General features: G+C 40.0%; 1 protein-coding gene across 1 annotated transcript in view; it reads right to left on the bottom strand.

Moving 5' to 3' along the window:
* The window catches only part of LOC128693322 (short transient receptor potential channel 4-associated protein), a 123,745-nt gene that overhangs the window by 13,518 nt on the left and 88,913 nt on the right, over positions 1-21,314 (bottom strand). The window contains exon 14 of the mRNA XM_053782944.2: positions 8,661-8,876. Coding sequence (XP_053638919.2) covers positions 8,661-8,876 — 216 coding nt within the window. The remainder of the gene's footprint in view (positions 1-8,660; positions 8,877-21,314) is intronic.

Raw genomic sequence — 21,314 nt, 5'->3', positions numbered from 1 at the left:
AATCGCCGATGCGTAAACATCGTCGAGACCGCTAACTTCATGAGAGCACAATTCTGTAAGTTTTCCATCAAATATCATAGTTTTGGTATCATTATGATTGGGAAAACATTCTCTATCTTTTCATAAGAATTTTTTTTTTTTTTTTTTTTTTTTTAAATTTGGCCAACCCTGAGAACAAGTCTCTGAGAGGGCCAGTCGATCCTGAAAGGGTTAAATGTAAAAAATAAAAACTTCTGTTTTTCATTTTAGGTTACCCTGCCCTGGTTAGAGATGGCCAGTGCATTAAAAAAAAAAAGTTGGAACAGTAGTAATGTGAAACATTTGTATATGTTTATGTTGTGTAAACATGTTTTGTAAATAATGTACTGATGACACTATTAGTGCAGGTATTGTGATGCATACAATGGATGGATATATGTACACTGTGCATATGGGTCTCATGGGCCACAAGTGTTACTGGAAAATGTAAAAAATTAGAAAATCTTTGAAAAAGTACAAAAAAATAAAACAGAAAAATGTGGGGCAAATGACAATCACCAATGCTGCCATCAGCAGGTCATCAACTTTTAATTTCACACCTTCACATCTCAGAAAGTAATGACAGGGATTTTTGTTTTGTTGCTGCCAAAAACAATGTACTCTTTTAATTGCTAAGAAAAAAAATTATTTAAAATGTGGACACTGAAAGCAATTTTAATTTAGGGCTTCGAACAGGGAAGGGGTTAATATTATTACATTTCATTACTTGTAAATTCCTACTAGGGCACTCCTCCTTTGTCCACAGTTTCTTTCTCAGTCTCAGCTAAATGAAATTTGAGTTTGTGTTATTTCATACCTGTGACATACTTGTGACTGATTTTGAGTTACTGTGCCCTCATAGCCCAGCCTGAGGCCAGACTTTCTTACTGACTGTCTTGCTAACCTGGCTGTTGCTGTCATGACAACCTGGCTGATCTGGCACTAGTAAGCAGAAGTCCAGTTTCCTCTTGAAAACTTCTATAACAGTTAAATTATTAATTATTATTATTATTATTATTATTATTATTATTATTATTATAACCAAAATTAAGTGCTAAACCACCAGGGTCATACAGTGCTGCAGGATAGGTATTGTAAGGTTGGTGAAGGGTGCTAAAGGTTGTGTAATAAATCTGTTGCTGTCAAAAAGTCAAAGAGGAAGTCTGTCAAAAGTGGGACTGTCAACGAGGAGGGAAGATAAAGTAAGGGTGTTAAAGCGGTGATGATGTTGAAAGTAAATTTTCTGTGCTCGCTGATAGACTGGACAGTCCAACAGAATATGGCAAACTGAAATTGGAACCTGACAATTCACAGAGTGGAACTGGGAGCCTCTCCATAAGGTACCCATGAGTGAGACGTATGTGCCCGATGCAAAGATGGGAAAGTATAGCCTCCCAATCAAGACATCAATGATAAGACAACCAGGATCCTAAACTCGGCTTGATAAGAGTGAAATTTGTTATGAATCAATTCAGACAAATGGTGTTGCCAATGGATGTGAAGGTGGTTAGAGACTACAGCAAAATAATCTGAGAATGGAATATATGAGACTGGAAGGTCATGTACTGCTGATCATACAGCAAAGTCTGCCTGCTCATTGCTCTGAGCATTAACATGCCCAGATATCCGGCAGAAAAAGATTTTTGTTTTAATTAGAAATACATTGCAACCAAAGTTGTATGTGAAGAACTAGGGGATGAGGCGAATTAAATTTTTTTATAGCTTGCAAAGCACTAAAGGAGTCAGACTACCACAAACGTTGAGGTAGGCCTGGACGCAATACGGATAATCACTAAGAGAATTGCATACAGTTCAGCTGTGAAGATGCTAGCTGAGTTTAATAAATGACTTCGAAAAACATTGTCCAGGAATACTGCTGCAAACCTGACACTATCAGAGGATTTACAACCATCAGTGTAAACTGCAACAGCATGAGAATGAGACCGGAAGTGGTTAAGAAAAAGTGAATGAGAAGCCACTGTAGGTATCTAAACTTTCATGTATGGCAGTGTGGAAGAACAAACACGAACTGTCGGAACCTCCCAAGGGGAAAGAGAAAAGTTAGATGCTAGAGGTACATATAAAGGGGATGGGGGGGTCAACCAAAGAGAGGATAAGAGCAAGTGAAGATGAAGACAAAAGGGATGGAGTAAACAGAGGCAGCAAACAAATAATGGACCACTACTAACGTCCTTTACTATCCTGTATGTAGAAGGATCGTGAAAGTCATTAGAGCAGACAAAATAATGGAGACAATGGGCATCACGGTGATTGCTCAAGGATGGAACATTCATGTCTGCATATAGGGTCTCGACACGGAAGGAGGGAAAAGCACCTAGACATAAATGTAATCCCTGATGATGGATGGGATAAAGTTTAGAAAGAGTTGCAGGAGAGGCTGTAGAATATATCTGGTCACCATAGTCTAGTTTCAATAAAATTAGGGCTGAATGCAGTCAAAGGAGAGTTCAACAATCCGCCTGCCACAGAAGATGAGCAAGGATTTTAAGAAGGTTCAGCCAGCTATGGCAAGTTGCTTTCAGGAAGGTAATGTGAGGTTTCCAGGACAGCCAGCGATCAAACAGAAGGTCGAAAAATCTGACCGTATCATGCTCAGGAATACGGGAACCATACAGGTACAATGGAGTATCAGGGACAAGGGAATTTCTGGTGAAAGTAATGTAGTGCATTTTAGCATCAGAAAATTTAAACCCACGTGTTGTGACCCAGTGAAAAACATAGTTGAAAGCATTCTGGAGAGAGGCTGCTACTAGGTGAGTCAGTGTCTGCACAAGCTATAGCTAAGTCATCAACATGAAGTGATGACCAAATATTGGATGGGAGAACAAAAGCCAGATCATTTATAGCAAGTACAAAAATTAGTAGTGCTAAAGACACATCCTTGAGGGATACCTTCAGCTTGAGTAAAGTCCAGGGAAAGCAAATTATTAACATAAACACGGAAATCTCTCTCAGATAAGAAGATTTTAAGAAAAAGTGGTCGAGTGCATCAGAGGCCTAAGGAATGAGCTTGGGCCAAGATGTTATATCTCCAAGTAGTGTCATATGCCTTTTCAAGATCAAATGAGACTAATAAGTGAGAGGTTACTAGCAAAGGCATTATGAACACAGGTATCTAAGCAGAGTAAGGGGTAGTAGAGCGGCCCTTACAAAAGCCAAATTGACTAGTGGAGAGGTTATTGCATGTCTCTAAATACCACACCAAACATCTATTTATTAGACATTCCATCAACTTGCAAACTGCACTGATAAAAGCAATGGGACGATAGTGTGAGGCATCATGGCCTGAAGTACCTGGTTAACAAAAAGGCAGTACAACGGCAGTTTTCCACAGCTGGGAAAGAACCCCTTGCGACCAAATAAGGCTAAAAAAGATGTAAGCGGACTACGAGGGCTGATGGATGTAAATGCCTAGGTATTCAAACATTTATGCCATCAAGCCTAGCTGCTGATGATCAGCAAGTGACTTCTCTGCAACAAGAAAAGTCTAAAGGCAGTAACTCTCTGGCAGACTTGGAGGAAATATCTGAAGAGTATAGATGGAGCCCCTGAGAAATAGGACAAGATGATTTTCAATTTCTGTGGCAACTTCAAGAGGGCTAGCTATGCTGACACCAGCAACCCTAAGAACCAGAGCTGGGTCTGGAGAGTATTTGCCACTCAATTTCTGTACTTTTTTCCAAACTGCACTCACAGAGGAAGTCGAAGTGACAGGAGAAACAATCCTGCCAACAAGTGCATTTAGCTTCTTGGATGGAATGTCAGACAACTGTCCTATCCTACTTAAAATCAAGGAGTCACTTTGTGGTCCTATTATAATGATATCGACCCCATGCAGCACATTTCAAATGCACTGCACGAGCACAAGTAGAACACCACCAAGGCACATATATCTGAAGGTTCCTACCTGAGGTTTGAGGGATTGTATTTGAGGCTGCAGATAAAACCGAGGACAAGAATAATTGTAATAGCTCAGCAGTTGAGGATAAAGGAGAAGGTTCTTCACTAAAAACAGCTTGATGTGAGTAAGTGGCCTAATTCACCCAATCAAGCCACCATTATGGGCTCAAGATTAAGAATACGTATGAGAAGCAAATAAGATGGGAAAATAGTCACTGTCCTTTAAATCAGGGAGCAATGACCAGATAAAGTCGAGTGCAGTTGAGGAGGAAATCAAGAGATCTATGCAAGTGTGTGTGTTCGAGTGTGAGGGTTGAAATGAGTGGGAGTACCCGTATTTAAAACATGGAGGGTAAAAGAAGTGAGAAGAGCCTCTAAATGGTCATCATGAGTGTCACAGTGAGACCCTCCCCAGAGGAAATGATGAGTATTATAATCTCCTAATAAGAAGAGAGGAGGTAGGGAAGAAACCAGAGATGCCACATCCTGAACAGAAAATGGCTGAGAAGGAGAAAGACATAAAGAGCAGACTCTATAACAGTTGTCCAAGTAGGTGTGGACTGCAGTGTAATGCAGCAAAGTAAAGACAAGGAGCCGAGAATGTGGTATACTGTGGCACATGAGAAGTGCACTTCCATTGAAAGTCCCAGTGGGAAAACAATCCGATGAATGCAATAAGATATACCCCGAAATGGGATGGTCAACAGCAGAGCGCAATTTTGGTTCTTGCAAACAGACACAAACAAGGGAAAACTGAGAAGAGCAATATCTGAAGCTCTCCCCGATTACTCGCGAGGCCTCGAATATTCCATTGTAAATATGCCATGATCAGCTAAGAGAGCATAACAGTAACACTTTGCACATGCCTACCGGCCAGGAGAGTCAGTAAAGTCAACAAGCAGAGGCAATTGGAAACTAGTAAGAAGTGAAGTACAGAGGTCCTTCAATTATTGTCCATAATCCGTTCCTGGAAGTGGACTATTATCGAAACAGACTATTTTCAAATCTATTTTCCCCATGAGAAATAATGTAAATACAATTAATCCGTTCCTGACACCCAGAAGTATTAAAACAAAATTTTTTTACATGAAATATAGATGTAGTACATAAAAATACAATGGCACATGATGAATGAAACATTAACAGCATAACACTTACCTTTATTGGCGATTCTTCTTAGTGTATGGAAGACTGGAGGAGGAGAGACATTGAATTACTGTTTGGAAGGGGAATCCCCTTCCATCAACACCTCAGGTACCAAGTGCTTTTCTGGGGTTACTTCTCTTCTCTGTTTCTTAATGCCACTAGGACCAGCTTGAGAGTCACTGGAGTCCTGTCTCGCAAAAAAAACTGTCCAGAGAGCTCTGTTTCTGGCTTCTCTTTAAAACTTCCCTAAAATGGGCCAAGACTCTGTCACTGTACAAGTTGCCGATATGGCTTGCAACATCCTTCTCAGGGTGATGTTCCTCCATAAATCTTTCCATCCTACCCCACATTTCAAAAATCTCCTTAATTTCTGAAGAAGGCACCTTCTTCCATCTCTCTTCTTCCTCCTCCTCTGCAGCAAGATTCTGAGCTGGGATCTGTTGCTCCTCCTGCTGAATGAACATTCAAATGGTATAAAATACCGACAGGTTGTTAGGTAAGACACATATGCAACAGTTAGGTATCTTTATTTCGAAACGTTTCGCCTACACAGTAGGCTTCTTCAGTCGAGTACAGAAAAGTTGATAGAAGCAGAAGAGACTTGAAGACGATGTAATCAGTCCATCACCCTTAAAGTTTTGAGGTGGTCAGTCCCTCAGTCTGGAGAAGAGCATTGTTCCACAGTCTGAAACAATAGTCTGTTTCAGACTATGGAACAATGCTCTTCTCCAGACTGAGGGACTGACCACCTCAAAACTTTAAGGGTGATGGACTGATTACATCGTCTTCAAGTCTCTTCTGCTTCTATCAACTTTTCTGTACTCGACTGAAGAAGCCTACTGTGTAGGCGAAATGTTTCGAAATAAAGATACCTAACTGTTGCATATGTGTCTTACCTAACATCCTCCTGCTGAAGCTCTTGCAGCTCCTCAGTGGTTAGCTTTTTGTTGTGGTCCTCGACCAACTCTTCCACATCCTCCAAACTCACATCCAACCCCATGGAACTCCCCAGTGCCACAATAGAGTTCATAACTGACATAGGCTCATCAGGGGCTGCCTCAAACCCTTCAAAATCCCTCTTGTGGACACAATCTGGCCACAGTTTTCTCCAAGCAGAGTTCAAAGTCCTGGTAGTCACTCCCTCCCAAGCCTTACCTATAAGGCTTATGCAATGGAAAATACTGAAGTGTTCTTTCCTAAAATCTCTTAGGGTCAAGCGAGTGTCTGAGGTCACATTAAAGCACCTTTCAAACATTGCTTGGGTGTAGAGTTTTTTAAAGTTTGAAATGACCTGCTGGTCCATGGGTTGGAGGAGAGTAGTAGTATTCGGGGGCAAGAACTTTACTGTGATGAACCCAAACTCCTTCAGAATTAGGTCATCCAAGTTTGGAAGATGAGCAGGTGCATTGTCCATTACTAGGAGGCACTCGAGATCCAATTTCTTTTCCAGGAGGTAATTCTTCACACCAGGGCCAAACACTTCATTGAACCACTCGACGAAAATGTCCCTCGTGACCCATGCCTTATTATTAGATCTCCAAAACACACATAATTTACTCTTCATAACCTTGTTTTTCTTGAACACTCTGGGATTTTCAGAATGGTACACTAGTAACGGCTTCACTTTGAAATCCCCACTAGCATTAGCACAGAACATGAGTGTCAGCCTGTCTTTCATAGGCTTGTGTCCTGGCAGTGCCTTTTCTTCCTGAGTAATGTAGGTCCTCTTTGGCATTTTCTTCCAAAAGAGGCCTGTTTCGTCACAATTGAACACTTGTTCAGGTTTCAGTCCTTCAGCCTCTATGTACTCCTGGAATTCCTGCACATATTTTTCAGCCGCTTTTTGGTCCGAACTGGCAGCCTCACCATGCCTTATCACACTGTGTATGCCAGTATGCTTCTTAAATCTTTCAAACCAGCCTTTGCTGGCCTTAAATTCACTCACATCACCACTAGTTGCAGGCAATTTCTTTACCAAATCGTCATGGAACTGCCTAGCCTTTTCACAAATAAGCGACGTCATAAGACTATCTCCTGCTAATTGTTTCTCGTTTATCCACACCAATAATAACTTCTCAACATCTTCGAGTACTAGTGATCTTATTTTTGTCAGCATATTTACCCCCCTTTGCAACAACAGCTTCCTTGATTTCCTTTTTCTTGGCTATGATGGAAGATATGGTTGTATGGGATTTGTTATACATCCTGGCCAGTTCGCCCACACGTACGCCACTTTCATATTGTTCAATGATGTTTTTCTTAAATTCAATCATATTTCTCACCTTCTTTACCAAAGGCTTGGCACTAGGAGCTTTCTTTGGAGCCATGTTAGCTTATTTAGCACTTTCAAGCACTAAAATGAATGGAATATTATGAAATATTTTGTATGAACACGTGAGGGGACCGTCACTCACTGGTAAACAATAGCACACTGGCTGGGAAGGGAGGACGATGCGGCTCAGAGCCGTGAGTACTCGTCCAGGATGAAAGACGATTAGCGAGTTAACGGACCATTTGCGAGCCAATGTTTAGACCAAATAACAGGACTATTTCCGAAATGGACGACTTTCAGGCCGGACGATTATTGAGGGATCACTGTATTGGGATGACGTGAAGAAAGGCAATGTGAAAAAAGACGTGGGAGGTGAGAATGAAGTGTCTGGGGGTGGACCGGTATCCATCACAACAGATTTCAATTTAAAATAGCAGATTACTATTGTTACGTTCACGGTGAAGGACACTAAACCTACAGAGGTCGTATATACATCACATGGGAGAAAGATGCACATTTAGGTTCAACCAAAGGGAGGTATGCAAGTTTATTTAGGTACTGGTACAAGTAAGCACAGTTATACAAATTCAGGGAGTGAAAAATCATCTTTCCTCCATAAGCCATGTGGGTTTTAAGAGGTGACTAAAATGCCAAAAGTAAGGGTCTAGTAACCCCTTCTCCTGTATAATTACTACAAGTAAACAAGAAAAACTTTTTTATTTTTTTAGGTCATCTTGCCGCAGTGGGAGACAGCCAGTGCATTGAAAAAATGATCATACATAGTACCACATGTAAATTACCTAGGATAACAACAACAAAAAAAAAAAAAAAAAAAAAAAAAAAAAAAAAAAAAGTAAGTGACTTGTTTCTACTGCAGGTCCCTTGGATCAAGAGCCCCTCACCTGTATCAAGGAACCTTTCTTGAGCAGAAACAGCAATAAGAAAAGCATCCTTAACATTGTTTAGCCCAGGAGGGCTATTAACCCAAGATAACCCAGGTGGGCTATTAACTCAGAAGAACCCAGGATGGCTATTAACCTAGGATAACCCTTCAAAGACAATAATATACATAATTTCATTTGCTGCCTTCCCCAGGGATGTGACCCACAACAGTCAGCCAACTCCTAGGTACCTAATTACTGCTGGGGAACATAGCAAGTGAAAGATTTACCCATATGTTTCACTTCATCTGGAAATCAAAACCAGGTTCTTTTGGTTCCAAACCAAACATGCCACCATGGAGCTACAGGTAACCTCAGGCCACAGGTACTTACACTATTACTGTTTTATTTGGAATACTGACCTGTGTTAAAGTGTCCACACTGATTGTCTTGATTAGCTGTACCAAGAAGTCTAGTCTTTGCTTGAATGTTGCAACATGTCTTAGTGTCCTCGAGCGAGAAGCAAACTCAACAGCTTTGCCTTCTCTAGTGAAGAGATCATTGGACAAAACTAATGATCGTACTAACATATTGGAATCTACTAAGTTTTTTGTTACAAGGCGGAACAGTTTCTTTTCCTGAAAAAAAGAAGAAAAAACAAATACAGTACAATTAATATTTTGTTTTTTAATTACATCATTGCATAAAGTGGCTATAATAATCCTAAAAATATACTGTTTGTTCTACATACTCTTATCTTTGGAATGTCTCAGGTTTTAATTTAAGCTTTATCTCATTTTGCTCTCCCAACTAGACTCCTAAAGCAAAAAATCTTTTATTTAGGTAAAGGTCACGACTCCACATATTTTTGTTAATCTCCCTCAAAGACACTGTAAACCACTTCATAAAAAATTTAAAATCACTGTTTGAGTCTTAGACACCAAATGCAGTGATCCCTCTCTTAACTGGCTTATGCTCATCCAGAATCATGGTTAACCACTCTCTCACCAACTTGGATACTGATTTCATTCATATATACCAGCATATAAGTCGAATGTTTAAGCAGAACATAAAAGTTGCCGATATGTGACACAGGTGAAAATAAGGCCAAGGCACACTGGCGAAGGAGGGAAGTGATACCATGCAACTAGTAATGCTGTCATGCTAGTACTATAACTTGTACCACAGTCCCAAGTATTACTTGCCACTTAACAATTTTATTTTTGTTGCCCAGTTACATGTTTTGAATTAAAAACAATGTCACATTTTATGAAAATACCTAAAACACCAAAATTTATTTTTTTTTTTTTTTATTATCACACCGGCCGATTCCCACCAAGGCAGGGTGGCCCGAAAAAGAAAAACTTTCACCATCATTCACTCCATCACTGTCTTGCCAGAAGGGTGCTTTACACTACAGTTTTTAAACTGCAACATTAACACCCCTCCTTCAGAGTGCAGGCACTGTACTTCCCATCTCCAGGACTCAAGTCCGGCCTGCCGGTTTCCCTGAATCCCTTCATAAATGTTACTTTGCTCACACTCCAACAGCACGTCAAGTATTAAAAACCATTTGTCTCCATTCACTCCTATCAAACACGCTCACGCATGCCTGCTGGAAGTCCAAGCCCCTCGCACACAAAACCTCCTTTACCCCCTCCCTCCAACCCTTCCTAGGCCGACCCCTACCCCGCCTTCCTTCCACTACAGACTGATACACTCTTGAAGTCATTCTGTTTCGCTCCATTCTCTCTACATGTCCGAACCACCTCAACAACCCTTCCTCAGCCCTCTGGACAACAGTTTTGGTAATCCCGCACCTCCTCCTAACTTCCAAACTACGAATTCTCTGCATTATATTCACACCACACATTGCCCTCAGACATGACATCTCCACTGCCTCCAGCCTTCTCCTCGCTGCAACATTCATCACCCACGCTTCACACCCATATAAGAGCGTTGGTAAAACTATACTCTCATACATTCCCCTCTTTGCCTCCAAGGACAAAGTTCTTTGTCTCCACAGACTCCTAAGTGCACCACTCACTCTTTTTCCCTCATCAATTCTATGATTCACCTCATCTTTCATAGACCCATCCGCTGACACGTCCACTCCCAAATATCTGAATACGTTCACCTCCTCCATACTCTCTCCCTCCAATCTGATATTCAATCTTTCATCACCTAATCTTTTTGTTATCCTCATAACCTTACTCTTTCCTGTATTCACCTTTAATTTTCTTCTTTTGCACACCCTACCAAATTCATCCACCAATCTCTGCAACTTCTCTTCAGAATCTCCCAAGAGCACAGTGTCATCAGCAAAGAGCAGCTGTGACAACTCCCACTTTGTGTGTGATTCTTTATCTTTTAACTCCACGCCTCTTGCCAAGACCCTCGCATTTACTTCTCTTACAACCCCATCTATAAATATATTAAACAACCACGGTGACATCACACATCCTTGTCTAAGGCCTACTTTTACTGGGAAAAAATTTCCCTCTTTCCTACATACTCTAACTTGAGCCTCACTATCCTCGTAAAAACTCTTCACTGCTTTCAGTAACCTACCTCCTACACCATACACTTGCAACATCTGCCACATTGCCCCCCTATCCACCCTGTCATACGCCTTTTCCAAATCCATAAATGCCACAAAGACCTCTTTAGCCTTATCTAAATACTGTTCACTTATATGTTTCACTGTAAACACCTGGTCCACACACCCCCTACCTTTCCTAAAGCCTCCTTGTTCATCTGCTATCCTATTCTCCGTCTTACTCTTAATTCTTTCAATTATAACTCTACCATACACTTTACCAGGTACACTCAACAGACTTATCCCCCTATAATTTTTGCACTCTCTTTTATCCCCTTTGCCTTTATACAAAGGAACTATGCATGCTCTCTGCCAATCCCTAGGTACCTTACCCTCTTCCATACATTTATTAAATAATTGCACCAACCACTCCAAAACTATATCCCCACCTGCTTTTAACATTTCTATCTTTATCCCATCAATCCCGGCTGCCTTACCCCCTTTCATTTTACCTACTGCCTCACGAACTTCCCCCACACTCACAACTGGCTCTTCCTCACTCCTACAAGATGTTATTCCTCCTTGCCCTATACACGAAATCACAGCTTCCCTATCTTCATCAACATTTAACAATTCCTCAAAATATTCCTTCCATCTTCCCAATACCTCTAACTCTCCATTTAATAACGCTCCTCTCCTATTTTTAACTGACAAATCCATTTGTTCTCTAGGCTTTCTTAACTTGTTAATCTCACTCCAAATGCTGGAGAAAATAAGATGTACCTATTTCCCTAATGTTCCATGTCAGTCCACTCAGACCCTCTGAACTTGACAGTCTACTGCAAGTGATGCTGCCTTGTTTTTTTTTTGGAGTATAGGGATCAACCTATCCTGTAAATGTATGCCTAAACCTGAATTAACTTCTCAAAGTTTTAGGGGTCAACCTGTATGCCAGGCTGACTTGTATACCAGCATATACGGTAAGCAAAAGTATAAAAAAAAACTTAATTGGTATGATAATCTTAAGTTAGCCAATTAGGTATGAACCTACCTAAAACAAATTTTTAAATAAACTAAGACAATATTAACCCTTCTGAGGTCAGTCCTGTAGTATACAGCTTTGAAGCTAGGGTGTGTCCCTTCGTTTTACACCATGAGCTCAACTAACTCAGGTAAACTGTAAGCAGTCAATATGGGCCAGAAGATGAGAGAATGGGTCTATGCAGTAAATGTGTACCATACAAAAAATAATCCTGCAGCAAGCAGTGCATAATGGGAAAAAAAACTGCGACCATGTTTTTGCTTTAAAAGAGCAACTTTGCATGTATTTTTGTATGGTTTCTATGGTTATATTCTCAGTTTTCTGGTCTCATTTGACAAAATGAAGATATATTACAAAAACAGAGATGAGTTTGATTGGTTTCAGGACTGAAAGTAGCTTGAAATTGAGCTCAAATTTATGGAAATGTTCAACTTTTGCCAATATTCCAGAGTACACAAATGACATCACTCATCCAATACACATCCAAGTGGCCAGTCTAATACTCATTTAGGAATGCAGTGACATTATTTATGCAATTATTACAATAATACAGTAGTCTGAATAACAGTAAATCTCTTATTTTTTGTGTGAATAAAAATTCAAAATAGAAAGCAAGCGTAATAATAAGAGAGGCCTGGGAATGTAACTAATGTACAGAGGCAATGTTTTTTAGTGCCAGGAATGTCTACATTGTTTATTCTGGACCCTATTTTAAATTGGGAATTTTTTATTTTGTGTGAAATTGGGCAAATTACCAATTTCTGATAACTTTATTGGGTTGTTAAAATAGGTAAATGATCGGTTTCTTGTATTCAATCGATAAAAAAATACAGTGGACCCCCCGTATTCGATATTAATCCGTTCCTGAGAGCTCATCGAATACTGATAACATCGAAAACCGAATCAATTTTCCTCATAAGAAATAATGGAAATCAAATTAATCCGTGCAAGACACCCAAAAGTATGAAAAAAATAATTTTACTACATGAAATATTAAGTTTAATGCAATAGAATAATTGCAATAACAATAAAATAATTGACACTTACCTTTAATGAAGATCTGGTGATGATTGATGGGATGGGAGGAGGGGAGAGGTGTTAGTGTTTAGAAGGGGAATCCCCTTCCATTAGGACTTGAGGTAGCAAGTCCTTTTCCGGGGTTACTTCCCTTCTTCTTTTAATGCCACTAGGACCAGCTTGAGAGTCATTGGACCTCTGTCGCACAACAAATCTGTCCATAGAGCTCTGTACCTCCCGTTCCTTTACGATTTGTCTAAAATGGGCCACAACATTGTCATTGTAACAGTCACCAGCATGGCTTGCAATAGCTGTGTTAGGGTGATTTTCATCCATAAAGGTTTGCACTTCAACCCACTGTGCACACATTTCCTTAATTTTTGAAGTAGGCACAATGGATTCCATAACTGGCATAGGCTTCTCAGGGTTAGCCCCAAACCCTTCAAAATCTTTCTTAATTTCCATACTAATTCTCACCCTTTTTACCACAGGGTTGGCACTAGAAGCTTTCTTGGGGCCCATGGTGACTTATTTTGCAGAAACAAGCACCAAACACAGTGATAATATGGAATGTACCGAATGTATCCTTAGATGCGCGCACACTGGCTGGCTTGTAAACACTGGCACACACGGAGCAGTTCAGGCCACACGTGGACAGGTCTTGTACGAATCGTATCGAATACCGGGTTTTCAATCGAATACCGAGGAAAATTTTTTGTGATATAATGCATCGAATACCAGATTTATCGAATACCGATGCCATCGAATACCAAGGGTCCACTGTGCTAGCAAAATAACTGAGTTTGGTCGAGTGGAACAATGGAATTGGCTGAAAATAGAGCTCAGAGAGGACAAAATCGCCAGTGCATAAATATTGCCAAGACCGCTGACTGCTGAGTTTTCCGTCAAATTTCATATTTTTGGTTTCATTACCTTCAGAAAGATTCTCTATCATTTCATAAGAATTTTTTTTTTTTAAATTCTCTGACCCTGAGAGCAAGTTTGAGATCTGGGGTCTTGACCCTGAAAGGGTTAAATTACTGGGTAATTCGGTAATGATACTAAATACAGTATTTAATAATAAAAAAAACTATTCACCATTACGTATGTATTTGTTATTTTTATGTTTGTGTCAGTTTTATAAAGCCCTGTTTCTCCAGTGCATATCTAAATTTAAGATTTTCTTTGTCAACACAATATTTCATTGTTTCCATTTTTATTAAAAAATACATGTAGGAGCAACACCACTGTAAGATGAAGTCTACATCAGTGCCTGAAACCTATACAGTGGAACCTCTACTTGCAAGTGCATCCACGTGAAGGGTTTTTCCAAATACGAGCAGTCAATGGGTCGATTTTTTGCTACCATATGCAAGCAAAATTTCCATAAGCAAGAAGACCTCAAGGTAGGTTCCTTGACACTGGTGAGGGGCTCTTGCTCTTGATCTAGAGAATTGTATCTCATTTGTTTGTTGGACTATCTTTTTAAAACTTGGGCAATGTATGATGGAAAGATGCTTCTTAATGTACACCAAAAATGAAAGAAATCGGAGCATAAATAAGGGAGTTCACTTCTCAGCAATTAGCCACCCCTTAGCGGCATTTTTTCGTATGATTTTTATGTTTGTATTCTCGTTTTTTTGGTCTCATTTCATAGAATGGAAGATATATTACAGAAATAGATATGATTTTGATTGCTTTCACCACAAAAAGTACCTTGAAATTGAGCTCAACGTAGGAGAAATGTTCGATTGTTTGGCTATGTTCAAGAGTAAACAAATGATGTCACTGTCCACTCCGATATGCAGTCGTGAATGGGTTGACATTATACAATTATTGCAATAAGGCATAACAGTAAATCTTATATTTTTTGTGTGAATAAAAATTACAATTTATATAATAATAATAATAAAAATATGTAATAATAATAATACGTATAATAATAATAGTAGAATAATATAATACAATAATAATAACAATAATATAATACGTATAATAATAATACATTTTTTTTTTCAACAAGTCGGCCATCTCCCACCAAGGCAGGGTGACCCAAAAAAGAAAGAAAATCCGCAAAAAGAAAATACTTTCATCATCATTCAACACTTTCACCACACTCACACATTATCACTGTTTTTGCAGAGGTGCTCAGAATACAACAGTTCAGAAGCATACACACAAAGATACACAACATACCCCTCCAAACTGCCAATATCCCAAACCCCTCCTTTAAAGAGCAGGCATTGTACTTCCCATTTCCAGGACTCAAGTCTGACTATATGAAAATAACCTGTTTCCCTGAATCCTTTCACTAAATATTACCCAGCTCACACTCCAACAGATCGTCAGGTCCCAAGTACCATTCGTCTCCATTCACTCCTATCTAACACGCTCACGCACACTTGCTGGAAGTCCAAGCCCCTCGCCCACAAAACCTCCTTATACGTATATATATACAGTGGACCCCCGCATAACGGACGCCTTGCATAGCGGACAATCCGCATAGCGGACGCTTTGTTCGCTAAAATTTTGCCCCGCATAGCGCCCAAAAACCCGCTCAGCGGCCTTCGTCCGAGACGTGTCCAATGTGCGGCCTGAGCCAGCCTCATATGTTCCGCCGGTGGCATTGTTTACCAGCCAGCCTCCGCGGTAACATTCAAGCATACAATCGGAATATTTCGTATTATTACAGTGTTTTCGGTGCTGTTTCTGGAAAATAAGTGACCATGGGCCCCAAGAAAGCTTCTAGTTCCAACCCTACAGCAATAAGGGTTAGAATTCCTATAGAAATGAAGAAAGAGATCATTGATAAGTATGAAAGTGGAGTGAGTATCACCGACCTGGTCAGGTTGTACAAGAAACCCAAATCAACCATCTCTTCTATTGTGGGCAAGAAAACGGCAATCAAGGAAGCTGTTCTTGCCAAAGGTTTAACTGTGTTTTCGAAACAAAGATCGCAAGTGATGGAAGATGTTGAGAGACTCTTATTGGTGTGGATAAATGAAAAACAGCTAGCAGGAGATAGCGTCTCTCAAGCGATCATATGTGAAAAGGCTAGGAAGTTGCATGAGGATTTAATTAAAAAAATGCCTGCAACTAGTGATGATGTGAGTGAATTTAAGGCCAGCAAAGGTTGGTTTGAGAGATTTAAGAAGCGTAGTGGCATACATAGTGTGATACGGCATGGTGAGGCTGCCAGTTCGGACCACAAAGCGGCTGAAAAATATGTGCAGGAATTCAAGGAGTACATAGAAACTGAAGGACTGAAACCTGAACAAGTGTTTAATTGTGATGAAACAGGCCTGTTCTGGAAGAAAATGCCAAGCAGGACCTACATTACTCAGGAGGAAAAGGCACTCCCAGGACATAAGCCTATGAAAGACAGGCTTACTTTGTTGATGTGTGCCAATGCTAGTGGTGATTGCAAAGTTAAGCCTTTATTAGTGTATCACTCTGAAACTCCCAGAGCGTTCAGGCAAAAGAATGTCCTCAAGGATAATTTGTGTGTGCTGTGGAGGGCAAACAGTAAGGCATGGGTCACTAGGGAATTTTTCTATAACTGGTTACACCATGCATTTGCCCCCAATGTGAAAGATTACCTAACTGAAAAGAAATTAGAACTTAAGTGCCTCCTGGTGTTAGACAATGCCCCTGGTCATCCTACAGACGTGGCAGAGCGACTTTATGGGGACATGAGCTTCATTAAGGTGAAGTTTTTGCCTCCTAATACCACTCCTCTCCTGCAGCCCATGGACCAGCAGGTCATTTCCAACTTCAAGAAACTGTACACAAAAGCTCTGTTTCAAAAGTGCTTTGAAGTGACCACAGACACTCGATTGACTCTAAAAGAGTTTTGGAAGGATCACTTTAATATCCTCAATTGTGTAAACCTTATAGGTAAGGCTTGGGAGGGAGTGACTAAGAGAACCTTGAACTCTGCTTGGAAGAAACTGTGGCCAGAATGTGTAGACAAAAGGGATTTTGAAGGGTTTGAGGCTAACCCTGAGAGGAGTATACCAGTTGAGGAATCAATTGTGGCATTGGGGAAGTCCTTGGGGTTGGAGGTTAGTGGGGATGATGTGGAAGAGTTGGTGGAGGAGGACAATGAAGAACTAACCACTGATGAGCTGATAGATCAACTTCAAGAGCAAGAGGCCAGACCTGGGGAAACTGGTTCAAAGGAGGGGAGAGAGAAATTGAAGGAATTGCCTACTTCAAAGATTAAGGAAATGTGTGCAAAATGGCTTGAAGTGCAAACCTTTTTTGATGAAAATCACCCTCACACAGCTATTGCAAGCCGTGCTGGTGACTGTTACAATGACAATGTTGTGAACCACTTTAGACAAATCATAAAGGAACGAGAGGTACAGGCCACTATGGACAGATATGTTGTGCGAAAGAAGTCCAGTGACTCTGAAGCTGGTCCTAGTGGCATTAAAAGAAGAAGGGAAGTAACCCCAGAAAAGGACTTGCCTCCTCAAGTCTTAATGGAAGGGGATTCCCCTTCTAAACACTAACACTCTCTCTCCCCTCCTCCCATCCCATCAATCATCACCAGATCTTCAATAAAAGTAAGTGTCATGTAATTGTGCATGCCTTTTTCAGTTTGTGTGTACTAAAATTAACATTTTTTTGTGGTAAAAAAAATTTTTTTTCATACTTTTGGGTGTCTTGCACGGATTAATTTTATTTCCATTATTTCTTATGGGGAAAATTCATTCACATAGCGAACATTTCGCATAACAGCCAGCCCTCTTGCACGGATTAAGGTCGCTATGCGGGGGTCCACTGTATATTATAATAATAATGTACTACATAATAATAATTATAATAATAGATGGCTTCAAAAGGCCGACACTAGATGGCAGTGTTTACCACAACAAAGAGGGAGCGGTTGTGGCTGCCTCCGCCTGTTACATAATGACATTTTTATTCAATTTACAGTATATATCAGGTTTCTATGTTATTTAGGTTTTTTTCTTTTAACAAGTCGGCTGTCTCCCACCGAGGCAGGGTGACCCAAAAAGAAAGAAAATCCCAAAAAAGAAAATACTTTCATCATCATTCAACACTTTCACCTCACTCACACATAATCACTGTTTTTGCAGAGGTGCCCAGAATACAGCAGTTTAGAAGGATATACGTATAAAGATACGCAACATATCCCTCCAAACCGCCAATATCCTGAACCCCTCCTTTAGAGTGCAAGCACTGTACTTCCCATTTCCAGAACTCAGGTTCAGCTATATAAAAATAACCGGTTTCCCTGAATCCCTTCACTAAATATTACTCTGCTCACACTCCAACAGATCGTCAGGTCCCAAATACCATTCGTCTCCATTCACTCCTATTGAACACGCTCATGCATGCTTGCTGGAAGCCCAAGCCCCTTGCCCACAAAACCTCCTTTACCCATTTCTTCCAACCTTTTCTAGGACGACCCCTACCCTGCCTTCCTTCCCCTACAGATTTACACGCTCTTCATGTCATTCTACTTAGATCCAGTCTCTCTAAATGACCAAACCACCTCAACAAACCCTCTTCAGCCCTCTGACTAATACTTTTATTAACTCCACACCTTCTCCTAATTTCCACACTCCGAATTTTCTGCATAATATTTACCACCACACATTGCCCTTAGACAGGACATCTCCACTGCCTCCAACCGCCTCCTCGCTGCAGCATTTACAACCCAAGCTTCACACTCATATAAGAGTGTTCGTACTACTATACTTTCATACATTTCCTTCTTTGCCTCCATAGATAAAGTTTTTTGTCTCCACATATACCTCAATGCACCACTCACCTTTTTTCCCTCATCAATTCTATTATTAACCTCATCCTTCATAAAGCCATCCGCAGACACGTCAACTCCCAAATATCTGAAAACATTCACTTCCTCCCCAATTTGAAACCCAGTTTTTCTTTAAAATCTAAATCATTTGATACCCTCATCACCTTACTCTTTTCTATATTCACTTTCAACTTTCTACCTTTACACACACTCCCAAACTCGTACACTAACCTTCGTAATTTTTCTTTAGAATCTCCCATAAGCACAGTATCATCAGCAAAAAGTAACAGTGTCAATTCCCATTTTGTATTTGATTCCCCATAATTTAATCCTACCCCTCTCCCGAACACCCTAGTATTTACTTCTTTTACAACCCCATCTATAAATATATCAATATATATTACTAGTAGTAGGTTGGTAGCCAGCAACCACCCAGGGAGGTACTACCGTCCTGCCAAGCGAGTGTAAAACAAAAGCCTGTAATTGCTTAACATGATGGTAGGATTGCTGGTGTCTTTTGTCTCTCTCATAAATATGCAAGATTACAGGTCTGTCTTGCTACTTCTACTTACACTTAGGTCACACTACACATACATGTACATGTTTATCTATACATACTCATCTGAGTTTTCTTTGATTTTACCTTAATAGTTCTTGATTCCTATTACTTTTCCTTTTATATACATGGGGAAGTGGAATAAGAATCTTTCCTCCGTAAGCCATGCATGTTGTAAAAGTTAACTAAACTACACATACATGTACATGTTTATCTATACATACTCATCTGAGTTTTCTTTGATTTTACCTTAATAGTTCTTGATTCCTATTACTTTTCCTTTTATATACATGGGGAAGTGGAATAAGAATCTTTCCTCCGTAAGCCATGCATGTTGTAAAAGTTAACTAAAATGCCGGGAACAATGGGCTAGTAACCCCTTTTCCTGTAAAAATTACTAAAAAGAAGAAAATTTTCAAAGTGGGATGTCTGACTGTGCATGGATGTTGTGCAAATGATAAGAAAGAGATGATTGTGGATGTTATGAATGAGAAGAAGCTGGATGTCCTGGCTTTAATTGAAACAAAGCTGAAGGGAGTGAGAGAGTTTCAGTGGAGAGGAATGAATGGGATTAGGTCAGGGGTTTCAAATAAAGTTACAGCTAAAGAAGGAGTAGCAACAATGTTGAAGGATAAGCTATGGCAGGAAAAGAGGGAGTATAAATGTACGTATTAATTCAAGGATTATGTGGAGTAAAATAAAGGTTGGATGTGAAAAGTAGGTTATAGTAAGCATATATGCACTTGGAGAAGAGAGAAGTGTAGAGGAGAGAGAGATATTTGGGGAAATGTTGAGGAATGCGTGGGGAGTTTTGAACCAAGTGCGAGAGTACTTGTGGTTGGGGATTTCAATGCTAAAGTGGGTAAAAATGTTGTGGAGGGAGTAGTAGGTAAATTTGAGGTGCCAGGGGTAAATGAAAATGGGGAGCCTTAATTGAGCTATGTGTAGAAAGAGATTTGGTAATAAGTAATACATATTTTATGAAAAAGAGGATAAATAAATATACAAGGTATGATATAGCATGTAATGAAAGTAGTTTGTTAGATTATATATTGGTGGATAAAAGTTTGATGGGTAGGCTTCAGGATGTACACGTTTATAGAGGGGCAACTGACATATCGGATCATTATCTAGTTGTAGCTACAGTTAGAGTAAGAGATAGATGGGACAAGAGGAAAATTGCAACAACTAGTAAGAGGGAGTTGAAAGTGTATAAACTATGGGAGGAGGAAGCTCGGGTGAGATATAAGCAACTATTGGCAGAAAGATGGGCTGGTACAAGTATGAGTAGTGGGGGGATTGAAGAGGGTTGGAATAGTTTTAAAAATGCAGTATTAGAATGTGGGGCAGAAGTTTGTGGTTATAGGAGTGTGGGTGCAGGAGGAAAGAGGAGTGATTGGTGGAATGATGAAGTAAAGGGTGTGATAAAAAAGAAAAAGGTAGCTTATGAGAGGTTTTACAAAGCAGAAGTGTTATAAGAAGAGCAGAGTATATGGAGAGTAAAAGAAAGGTGAAGAGAGTGGTGAGAGAGTGCAAAAGAAAATCAGATGATATAGTGGGAGAGGCACTGTCAAGAAATTTTAATGAAAATAAGAAAAAATTTTGGAGTGAGTTAAACAAGTTAAGAAAGCCTAGGGAAGGAATGGATTTGTCAGTTAAAAACAGAGTAGGAGAGTTAGTACATGAGGAGATGGAAGTATTGGGTAGATGGCGAGAATACTTTGAGGAACTTTTAAATGTCGACGAAGAAAGGGAGGCGGTAATTTTATGCACTGGACAGGGAGGTATACCATCTTTTAGGAGTGAAGAAGAGCAGGATGTAAGTGTGGGGAAGGTGCGTGAGGCATTACGTAGAATGAAAGGGGAAATAGCAGCTGGAACTGACGGGATCATGACAGAAATGTTAAAGGGGGGGGGGGGGATATAGTGTTGGAGTGGTTGGTATTATTGTTTAATAAATGTATGAAAGAGGGGAAGGTACCTAGGGATTGGCAGAGAGCATGTGTAGTCCCTTTACATAAAGGGAAGGGAGACAAAAGAGACTGTAAAAATTATAGAGGAATTAGTTTACTGAGTATACCAGGAAAATTGTACGGTAGGGTTATTATTGAAAGAATTAGAGGTAAGA

This window comes from Cherax quadricarinatus, chromosome 28 (assembly GCF_038502225.1).
Source record: "Cherax quadricarinatus isolate ZL_2023a chromosome 28, ASM3850222v1, whole genome shotgun sequence".
NCBI lineage: Eukaryota > Metazoa > Arthropoda > Malacostraca > Decapoda > Parastacidae > Cherax > Cherax quadricarinatus.
The sequence above is the reverse complement of the archived record's forward strand: the minus strand, read 5'-3'. Positions and strand labels throughout refer to the sequence as shown.